Below are 11,904 nucleotides of genomic sequence, written 5' to 3' on the forward strand. Positions count from 1 at the left end.
CTTCATTGGTGACAATCCATAAGATCAAATACAAACAGTGACACTTCAAACTCATGTAAAACGCGTCTCATGCACGTGCAAAATTATACCTGCCCCCTAAACCCTCCCAGTTTCAGTCTTACCCACCCTCACTGTCACCCTCTAGTTTTACCAGAAACACAACTTTATTAAATACATCAATTTAAAATGAAAATATAAAACCACTTAACTCGCCCCACGGCGACACTGCCCCTCCCAGGACAAAACTGACAAAAAAAGCAGGACTATTGTGGCCTAATGGTTAGAGAGTTGGACTTTTAACCCGAAGGTTATGGGTTTGAATCTCAGGTCCGGCAGGAATTGTCGGTGTGTGCGTGAATAGTGGAGTGAATAACCAGCACTCTCTTCTATCCTTAGTACCACGACTGAGGTGAGACCCTTGAAGGGGTCTCAGGCACCAAACCCCCAACTGCTCCTGGGCGCCGCAGCAATGTGCACTTGAATGGGTTAAATGCAGAGCACAAATTCTGAGTATGGATCACCATACTTGTCCACAATCCACGTCACTTCACTTCACCTTACAATGACAAGGATTTCTTTGAAGTATTTGTAAGCAAACTTTGAAATATTCTCATGAAATACAGTAAATGAGGGTTTACATTTCTGCCATTTGCATGTGTACCAAAATCACCATGTCAGAAAAAATGATTTTATAACGGTATTTTCTAAAAATATTATTTTTTATTTTTGATTGAAAGCTGATTGAAAACATCCAAACATATCACAGCAGTAAAAAGGGTGTTCAAGGGTTCCATGTACGGAAGAACAAACTAAAATCTCTTTTTGAAATGAAAATTGCCTGTGGATATATTCTAAACAGGAATTTGTATCAAGTCTCTTTAAATTTGGGGCAATGAGGTATATCAGATCTCAACATCACCAAAGCTGTAGCAATGAAAATCACCAACATGCGTAAAAACGCTGTAAATAAATGTTATTACACTTATTTTCAAATAATTTCACTGTAAAAAAGTACTTCACTGTCTTATTTTTATCAATTTAATGGATCCTTGAATTAAAGTAATTTTTGAAATTGTAATGACCCCATACATTTGAATGGTACTTTAAATATAATAACAGTCCTCATTATAAACACAAAATAATAATCAACTTTAATAATCAGTTAGACTACTTTTTATTTGATTGCAGGCGGTGAGGGACCTGGATAATGGGAAGGGGGCGCTGGCCCCAAAAAGGTTGAGATCCACTGCTCTAAATCCTGACTGGAAATCCTCACAAATACCATTTCTCTCTTAGAAGGAACAAAGCTGAGAGAAAGGGAGATTTGAGATCTGTCTGTAACTCTCTAGGATCAGTTTTTGCTTTTTTAATGAGAGCCTTAATAACGACCAGTTTGAAGGATTTTGGGACATATCCTAATGACACTGACAAATTAATAATATTCAGAAGAGGATCTATGACTTCTGGAAGTACCTCTTTTAGTAGCTTAGATGGAATAGGTTCTAACATACATGTTGTAGGTTTTGTTGATTTGACAAGTTTATACAATTCTTCCTCTCCTATAACAGAGAATGAGTGGACTTTTTCCTCAGGGGATCTATAGTGCGCTATCTGGTGCGATACTGTAGCTGACAGCTGCATGGTTCGAATTTTGTTTCTAAAAATATCGATCTTGGAAGAAGTTCATAAAGTCATTACTACTGTGCTGCTGGTGAATGTCTGTCTGTTGATGCTTTATTTTTCGTTAATTTAGCCTTTGCATTGAATAAATGCATGGGGTTATGTTGGTTTTCTTCTAAGAGAGATGAAAAGTAAGCAGATCTAGCAGTTTTTAGAGCTTTTCTAAAAGTAGAAGTACTTTTCCGCCATGCAATACGAAATACCTCTTGTTTTCTTCCAGCTGTGCTCCATTTTCAGGCTGCTCTCTTTAAAGGGGTCATATGATGCGATTTCAATTTTTCCTTTCTTTTTGAAGTGTTACAAGCTCTTGGTGCATAAAGAAGATCTGTAAAGTTGCAAAGACTAAAGTCTCAAATCCAAAGAGATATTCTTTATAAAAGTTAAGAGTCAGCCACACCTACCTAAAACGGCTCGTTCTAACACGCCCCCACATACCAGTGTGCTCGTTATACAACAGCGTCAGACTGTTTTCTTTGTAATCTTCTTTAAGCGTAAAGGAGCAACCGTATCTAAAGTGCTAGAAAAGAGAGAGTTACGGAATGTTGAATAAAGGGCGGGGTTTTATTGTGGTGCACCTCCACTCCACCCCTTGCTCATAGCAGATTCACGGTTGGATAGGAGTGGTTAAGAATATCTGCTTGTTGCTTCTGACATCACGCTTCACTGCTTCTGGGTCCTAACACTCTGCCAGATGCCCCCCAAAAAACAACAAACTGGTCATATGCACACTCACAATGTCATGTAATACACCTGGAGACAGCAGTCCTTATGTCATCATAACATAACATGAGGATACACCCCAAGCCGTCAAACTGACGTCATCAGAGCGAGAACGCCATTCCAGAGCGGAAGCGACGGCAGACAATTTTTTTTCCAGTGTATCGACTTGCATGGTTCAATTGTTCGCCACAAGACTAGTAATGTGCACTAAAAAAGTAAGTAGGGTCATTTTTGATTTCATGACGACTAGCTGGCAAAAGTACCACATACTGTATACTGCCATATAGATATTTTAATATAAAAAATTTTTTGTCCATCCATTTTTTCAAGGCAATCATTATTTCAAGCTTTGAAATTGGTTTAATCCAAGTCTTCTAAAAAGAGCCACATACAGTATGTTAGGCCTATTTATTTAGATTAATAGAACATCGGATGGCTTTGACCTGTAATGCCTATACAATGTAGTGATGCAGTTAGACAGACTAGGATATTTATATGTACAAATCAGACAAATATCCCATTCCAAAACATTTCTAGCATAAACTTATATCGTCACATATGTACTTTTATATTACATGATGTAGCCTACCTTATTTTAGAAAATAATATTAATAGCAATAACACTCAAAATGACTTTATATTGTAATTATACCTCCTCGTCAGCTTTGTGGTTTCATCGATGGTAGCTATATTATTAATTTGTTTTGCTTTTTATATGTTCATAATCATTAAATACTATTAAAATACTGAGAACAAAAATAAACACACATTAACACGTTCATAATTTTATGTATTTATTATTTTTAGTATCTTTGACACTCTCCCAAGCAGCATTTTGAGCTCAAATAAGATAATGATCGTAGAGCGCACTTAGGCGACCGTTAATTTTACATCAGAATGAATACGCTACCTACAGGTAGATCTTTTGATAGTTTAAATATGTGGCTACAATCATAAAACAATTTTAATTCACATCAGCATCTTGAGACTGAGCTACAGTCATGTTGTTCATGCAATGATGTGTCTGGGAAGGTGTGAATGGCTTCTTTCTTTTTGCCTTTCAACAGAGGCAACTGGGTTTCTAAACTGACTATTTTCTTAAGTAAATCAGGATAGGATCAGGATCTTTCTTTTGTGTGAAAAGTGATACTTGCCCTGTGTCTCATCCTTCTACGTGCAAAACAAACAACCTCCTGATCTTTTCTTCTTTTCTCCAAACAACGTCTTGCAATGTGACCATCCTTTGCACATGCATGCCAGCAGGGCCGGAGTGGGAGTCATTTTCAGCCCTGGAGTTTTATGTTTCAAGAGCGGCCCACTTTAGTTCACGACTGACTATAGCTATTACAATAATGTAATTAAGACGTCAGTAGCCTATATAAGTCTGCAATAGCGCACTGTTCTCTACAGACTTGTAATTCATTATATTTTTCTACAGCTTTGTTTTTTTTTTTTTATTATTATTTTACTGGCCTTTTCAGCGCCGCCTTTGCGCTTTCTATTATACATTTAATTAATCTATAATTTTTTGCTCGCATATCTCCAACAAAATATATGTAGGCCTATGTACCATAATGTCTGCCTGCAGTTAAAAAGTTCTCAGAAATAATCACATTTGTTTTGCTTAACCTATATTCTAAATAGAATTTTAATGTCATACAAAAAAAAAGTAATCGGCCTGAGTAAATTGTACCATTATAAAATCGTGACTGCACAAGTAGTGTAGTAATTTAGGAGGTGAAAATACTGTGAAATTACATACATACAAATGGCAAGAAATTTGAAAGCATAACAACTGAACGTTTATGAAACGTCTATGCACTTAAATTGTTTAAACTAAAATATCTATTATTGCAACCATATAGCCTATGAATGAAAATGCATATTTTTCAATTAAAGAAAACTTGTGGGCTGAGTGTGGGCTGCTTCTGGTGCTTGGATTTCTACTTCAATAAAATGATGTCCAAGTTTAAGAATGCGCTAGAAGTTAAATTTTGTCAAATATATTTTCCTCTCTATTTAACAGCCTTAACTTACAATAGTGAAAGACGTCTCCCCTGAGGTAGATTAAATGTTTTCCTGCCTTAATAATAGGAATAATAATTTTCCCGGTGCTCCCGATTAGCCAATCCGGGCCTGCATGCCAGACAAAGCCTTGATTAGGTCTCTATTCTCTGGGCAAAGTCTCGCAATGTCACCAGCTTTGCCACATGTGTAGTGTGGTAGAAATTCCCCTACGCACCTGACTTAAGTTAACCAGCTGTCTCCCGACACCAAAATTATCCTCAGGTGACTTCTCTGACCGCACAGGCCTTAGACAATTCTGATAAGAATTACAGCTATCCGCACTGGGCAACCAGGCCTTAGACCAATGGTGTCAAACTCAGTTCCTGGAGGGCCACAGCTCTGCAGAGTTTAGCTCTAACCAGCTCCAACTCACACCTGCTTGGAAGTTTTGAAAACCTTGATTAGCTGGATCAGGTGTGTTTGATTAGGGTTGGAGCAAAACTGTACAGAGTTGTGGCCCTCCAGGAATTGAGTTTCAGACCACTGCCTTTAGACAGTTCAGTTAAGAATTACAGCTACCCGACGCCTAAGAATCTCACTCTGAGTCAGACGACGTCTTGCCCCCTAAGAACACTCTCACTCGGGACTAAGATCTCTAGTGTTCCACTACACCAGTAACAGACAGACTCCAGACGAATATGCTTTAATCACAAACGGGAAGACCTCATTCCAATTGCAGATAATGCCCCAGCAAAAAGGATACAACCGTTTATATAGAATAGGTACATGGCAAAGGTAACATCACTTATTACGTCATCTTTGCAACACACTAACTAACTTCGGCTAAAGTACTGGTATATTTTCTTCTCAAAAGCCTGCAAGGAAAAAAATGTTAGTTATGATTAATTAAAAACTTTACTCTTCTGAATTTCCTTGGTCTGTGATGTAAACCATTAGATAATCTAGAACATTCTACCCAACCCAAGGCAGAACTGGATATCTAGATTCTGCAGCTTTCATTTGACTATTTGCATTAAAATCCTGTGTTATTTTGAAAATGTTATTTTGGATTTGTATATTATGAAAACTTGCTTAAAATTTACTCACCCTCGGGCCATCCAAGATGTGGATAATGTTTATTTCTTCAGATTTGGAGAAATGGATCCTCTGCAGTGAATGGGTGTCATCAGTCCATACAGCTGATAAAAGCATCACAATAATCCACAAGTAATTCGGCAGCAGCATCTCTACAGTGAAACTGTAAGTATCTCTGCTTCAAGAACAGTGATTTTTTATTTTAAACCATCACAGTGAAAAAGTCCATACCCTGTTGTCCTCTAACATCAAAATTCACTGACATATTTGTTTCGAATGGATCTGAACTGTTTTTGCTTTTAAACAGTGCTTGATCTGTGCATATTTCTTTCCTGATTCCGACTTCTCACTGGAGAAAGCAGTATTATGGATACAGGACTCGCCCTGGGCCCTGCCTTATTTTGTGATAAATCAGAATTAAAAATTCGAAACTTAAAAAATGTCAGTCTAAATTGAACTAAGATCACCAGAGGGTTAAGGACAGAAGGAACTCCATTCATAATACCAAATAAGGCAAATCTAAGACTACAGTGTGTATTAATTCACTTGCACAACACTGTGTTAAGTGTTAAAAAAAAACAAAAAAAAAACACAAACACCCCCTGGTTCAGGGTCATTTTATTCATGTATGCAGAACATACGCATAAAATAATTCACTTAGGTAAGCATTAACATATTTTCCTCAAGAAAAATAAAAATGACTACATTCCAGAGAACAAATCACTAAATAACATGGAGTGCGGCTGTGGATGTCCTTATTTTATTATGTTATCACTTGAGTCAAGTTATCACTCTTTACGCTGCTGTTAATGGGAAATATACGCTTCTTATTTGCCTGTTTCTGTGGCACAATTGCATATAGCAACTACAGAACAAAGATGTTTCATAACTAGAGCATTTCTTTTTAGGCACTTCAATCAAAGGCCAAGGTCACTAGCAATAACATTTTAGACTATAACTGGCAAGTCAAATGCACTCTAAAATGAAAGCAACAGCATAAAAACGTCTTTTAGGTCCTACAAAGGATGAAGAACACAAACATGAATAAAAAACATTCCCTTGGTTACAGAAATAAAAAGGTGCATTACAATTCCTTTGCTGTAAATATTAACAGAGTATTGACTCTACACAGAAAAGAAGACATTCAATATCCACATAACAATAATAAAGACATATTATCCTTAATTTAAAGTGACTGGAGAAATATAGCAGAATAAAAGAATGCAACAGAAAGTCTTGTCAACATTGTCAATATTTCCCAACAGACAGATGAGCTATACAGGAAAAAGCAGATCAGAAAGTACATAGAAAGGAAATACTGCAAAGGGATTTCAAGTCAAGAAATGACTGACAACCCTACATACAAGTAAAAAATTCCATGGTTCAAACAATAAATGCATTATCTGTTTGTTTTGACCATTATGGCTGATGAAACATGGCCAAATAAACATTCATTTGGCTCATTCAATAACAAACAGTAATGGAATATGCACAGAATGAACAGAACACCCACCTTAAGCCAAATTAAAATACAAAGATGATATACATTCACAGCATGTAGATTACATTAAATACAAAAGCAAACAGAATTTGGGTAAAACATTTTAGGGTTTGGAATGTGATCTATCATCTAATTGTCCATTCCATCGAGGAACTCTCCTTCAATGATGTGCTCTAGGCGTTTCATGACCTGATCACTGCTGGACGGCGGGTAGTCAGCGACATAATGCGGGAGGTGCACAGAGGAGCCATTAAAAGAGCAGCACAGGGTGCTGAAGAACGGCACGAGATCCACAATAGAACAGAGGGAACGTAGTGTGAGCAGAGGAAACTCCACTCGATCCGTGTTTGACTCTCCCGCTGTTCCATTCAGCTGCTAAACACACATTCAGGATATTTATAGACCGAGAATTGGGTCTATTTGTGACAAACCACCAACTTTTCTGGTTAAGTGGTGCTCTTTCACAGATACATTAGAGCATGTGTTCCTGTGCATGGAGATCTTACCCCATAGCGTCGGTTTATTCCATCCAGTATCCTAACAATATGAGGTTTACACTCTTGTTCGCCTTCTAGCAGAGTGTTTCCTGGTCCATCATAATGGTCAACATCTACTTCAGGAATGAAAGCCCAGCGATACCTGCATAAAAATAAATAAATAAAAGGTCAGTCTTTTAACAGATCATGAACAGTGAATTTTACGGTGTGGAGCAGATCAGAGGTCATTTATGTTGTGTCAGGCATGAAAGGTCACCTAGATTTAAGAGGGAACCTATTGTTCTTTTACTGACAGCTGCCAACGTTGGGGCAATCATGGCAGTCCACTTAGGTTAAAAAGGTCAAAAGACCCAATAAGGAGTTACCCATGAGCTGTTATATTAATAGAAGATGCCAGTACTTTAAATAAAAGTTCTTTGTGAGTTTAGGTGCATAAGGAAAAGAAATAAAGCAATCTTGTTCATTAAAAAATGAAATTTCTCACATGATTTTTCCTTCTGTGGAACACAAATGAACATATTTTGCAGAATGTCTAAGCCATATTGTTTTCTATGCAATGAAAGTGGGTTATAATCACTGATCTATAATATCACTGCTTGCTGGCAGTTTAGAATTCTATGAGCAATCCAGTCATGCATAGATCAGTGGTTGTCATTTTTTTATTGCCGAGCTCCACAAAAGAATAGAAGTGGAATAAAATGATGATAAAAATAGTTCCCACATGAACTGTGCTATATTTCAAGTCTAAGTCAAAGAAGTGTCTTATGCTCACAAAAGCTGCACATATTTGATCAAAAATACTATAAAAACATGAATATGTTGAAATATTATTTCAATTTAAAACATTTTAAAATGTAATTTATTCCTGTGATGGCTAAGTTGAATTTTCAGCAGCCATTACTCCAGTCTTCAGTGTCAGTCAGAAATCATTCTAATATGCTGATTTGGAGCTCAAGAAACATTTCTTATTATCATTATCAATATTAAAAACAGATGTGCTGCTTGATATTTTTGTGAAAGCCATGATACTTTTTTCATTTCAGGATTATTTGATGAACAGAAAGTTCAAAAGAACAGCAATTATTTCAAACTGAAATTATTTCACTGTCAGTGAGTGAAAGTATTAATTTCTATAAAAATCTTACTGACCCCCAAAACTTTTGAACAGTAGTGTGTTTTCTCATGTGCCCATTAGAGAATGTCCAACCACTGCTTCTGTTTTTTTTTTAAAGTTTTGACTAAAATTTGACAATTCATCATTTTTTTTCTTATCATTTATCACTGATATGGCAAGAGTAAATGGTGACACACATGCACACAATTCACACAAACAGTTCATTGGAGTCTCACATTTGAAACAGAGGCATGTCCTCAGGTGGGAAGGACACAGCGTTGTCCAGGAACTTGCAGGCTGACAGGTACATGTCCAGCTCTGCCTGAGGGAAGAGCAGACCATTCTTGTCATGGCCACCCCGCAATTTACTCCTGAAACAGAAAGATTTTTTGTTTTGTTTTGTTTTAAATAAAGGGACATAATATATACTAACAGCATTTTTCATAAAGGAAGACTCACTTTGAAACTTCTTTATCATCCAGCAATTTCTTCTCAAGGCGGTTAAAAATGCGCATCTGAAATATTCAACATAAATATTCAAACTGCACACAACTAAAGTAGAAAGAACATTCAAAACAACTGATGAAGCATTTGAACACAATCAAAGAACAAATACTCTGAAGAGAAGAGAGGACCACAGGCGTATTTCTTACCAGTTCAGTGACCATGATTGGCCAGAGAGAGGTGAGATGTTGCGGTGAGATCCTTAACAGGAGAACACGGAACATGAGGAACATCTGAGCTGACACTGATGGGGTCTGTCCCACACGCAGGTTCTCTGTTAGACGCTCTAGAATATATTCGGCAAAGTAAGTGTTAGCTGGGCACTTTCCTATTCTACATTACTAAACGATATTTCAAGTAACCTATATTTGTTTTCCACACAGACTGAGTGATACCTTGAATGAGCGGCAAATAGAAGTGGTACTGGTCATTCTCTCCGCTAAACATGGCAAAAGCCTGTCTTTTTAGTAACATAGGCTTCTGCTCAGCGCTGTTGAAGAGCTTCAAAGAACTGCTCTGCATGCCTGCATATGGTACAACATGAACACACACAATACAAGTCAATACACTGATCATACAACAAATAACCAAAGCAAAAGTATGTACAGATACTCACTCATCAAGTCTTTGAACATTGTCTTCTCATGAGTCAGAAGATGGTCTATGATGGATCTCCAACTAAAGGACAATATCTGAGTTTAGTGTCTTTGACTATTTTAGTGAAATGATTGATTTATATACTGTACTGGTCAAAAATTTTGAAATAAGTTTTTTAATGTTGTTTATTTGTTGCATTTATTTGAAAAATACAGTTAACATTGTCAAATATTATTAACATTTAAAATAAGTGTTTTTTATTTGAATATAGTTTAAAATAAAAGCTGAATTTTCAGCAGCCATTTCTCCAGTGTCACATGATCCTTCAGAAATCATTCTAATATGCTGATTTGGTGCTCAAGAAACATCTCTTATTATTATCAATGTTGAAAAAGTTCTTGCTGCTTAATATTTTTGTGGAAACCGTGATAAACCATCAAAGGTTTGGGGTAAGTTAGATATAAAAAAAAAAAAAAAAAAGTATTGACTACTTTTACTTTTAAGGATGCATTAAATTGAATAAAAGTGACAGTAAAGATATTTATAATTTTACCAAAAATTTCCTTTTCAAATAAATGCTGTTCTTTTAACATGTCTATTATTCAAATAATCCTGAAAAACTATTTATTACGTTTTCCACAAAAATATTTAACAGCAAAAACTATTTTTAACATAGATAATAATTAGAACCATCATTAATAACCGAGTACCCATAATAATTGAGCACCAAATCAGCATATTAAAATGATTCTGTGAAAGGAGTAATGGCTGCAGAAAATTCAGCTTTGCCATTACAGGAATAAATTACATTTTAACAGGGTGTCTACAGATATGAACAAGTTAAATGTAAGACTTTTTAAGACCTTTTTAATACCACCTTACGTGAAATTTAAGACCAAGCCTGTGATGGAAATACACATTATATTACATACGTATATGTAATATTTAACGCGTTTAAATGTAAAAAGAAAACAAAATATAATCGCTGTCAAAAATGCTATTTGTTATTACGATATACAGTGAACTTTTCATATCAGCAGACAATATCCCATACAAAATATTCCCACAAAACAAAAGTGTTGCATCACCGAGATTTTTGGTGGTGTAAACCATTTATTCTGAAGCAATATTTTCATCAGTTTTCTGTCAGCTTTTACATACTTAAATCTGCATGTTTTTAATATTTACCACAGGATGTCATTTACCTTTATAAAGGCCAATATATATTTTTTTACCTTATTAATGTTTTATTAAGTATGCGTCATCTTTCAAGTCAAACTCTTACAATTGATCAAGAAATTTAATACACTACAGGGCTGTTACCAATCAAATTAAATAATTACAAAATTACAACAGCAATAAATAATGTTATGGGATTAATGTTGTAAATAAAATTTTGAACATACAAATAAGAAATGTTGGGGAAAAATGCATACTTTTAAGCATGAGACTAAACCGCCAGTAGGTGGCGGTAAGTCACTTATTCATTCAACCGATTCCTTCAAACCTCTGAATCATTCAGTAACAATGCGGGGTGTGGCTTGGAGAATGTGCGCAATAATTCTGTTCTGATCTTTGTTTGGAACTATTTTCGTTGGTGAAATAGAACAAAACAGTCAATTGTGTCTAAAAATGTAAGTAACTTCATATACTTTACTACTTGTTTGTTGAACTAAAATCAATGTAACATTTGCAATCGTGAAAATATTCAGCAAAATAGATCCCTTGTCATGGTATGTTACTTGACTATATCATGCTATAAATAAACTAAACATTTTGAATTTTTACCTCAAAATGTTTGTTCTGTGAGTTTCTTTATGTGTGTCGTTACGCTCATTTGATTTGATTTCTCCATGAAAGTCTCTCACAGAGACAGGCAGCACGAGCCTCAACAGAGCGACATTGATAATAGAAATACACTATCAATTATCAATCGCTGTTTAAGCTGAATGTAATAAAATCAGAAGAATCATTCGCGCATTTTGATGCGTGATTATATTTTGTCACTTAAGTTTTAATCAGGCTATTAGTCCTGTCGGGCAAGTACAATTCTCAAGCCATTTTCAGTAAACTTGCATGAACCCATTTAAAGTAGTTCGGAGGCTGGACAGCAAGCTGGTTTTCGACTGTATTCTGTAACCGCAATTCTCTCTGATGACGCGGTAACTACAGCGGAGAAAAAGTACTCT

At 35.9% G+C, this 11,904-nt stretch overlaps 1 protein-coding gene across 3 annotated transcripts in view; it reads right to left on the bottom strand.

Annotated features, from left to right (window-relative positions):
• Positions 1-6,336: 6,336 nt before the first annotated feature.
• The window catches only part of LOC107756791 (protein dopey-2-like), a 27,901-nt gene continuing 22,333 nt past the window's right edge, over positions 6,337-11,904 (bottom strand). For 2 of the 3 annotated variants that reach the window (XM_016574059.1, XM_016574058.1), the window contains exons 33-39: positions 9,735-9,796; positions 9,514-9,642; positions 9,268-9,404; positions 9,074-9,129; positions 8,851-8,985; positions 7,510-7,642; positions 6,337-7,378 (exon numbers count right to left, since the gene is read on the bottom strand). In XM_016574059.1, coding sequence (XP_016429545.1) covers positions 7,133-7,378; positions 7,510-7,642; positions 8,851-8,985; positions 9,074-9,129; positions 9,268-9,404; positions 9,514-9,642; positions 9,735-9,796 — 898 coding nt within the window. In that variant the 3' untranslated portion in view covers positions 6,337-7,132. The remainder of the gene's footprint in view (positions 7,379-7,509; positions 7,643-8,850; positions 8,986-9,073; positions 9,130-9,267; positions 9,405-9,513; positions 9,643-9,734; positions 9,797-11,904) is intronic. The other variant, XM_016574060.1, reaches the window with a different exon arrangement.

This window comes from Sinocyclocheilus rhinocerous, unplaced genomic scaffold, assembly GCF_001515625.1.
Source record: "Sinocyclocheilus rhinocerous isolate Xijiao unplaced genomic scaffold, SAMN03320098_v1.1 scaffold382, whole genome shotgun sequence".
NCBI lineage: Eukaryota > Metazoa > Chordata > Actinopteri > Cypriniformes > Cyprinidae > Sinocyclocheilus > Sinocyclocheilus rhinocerous.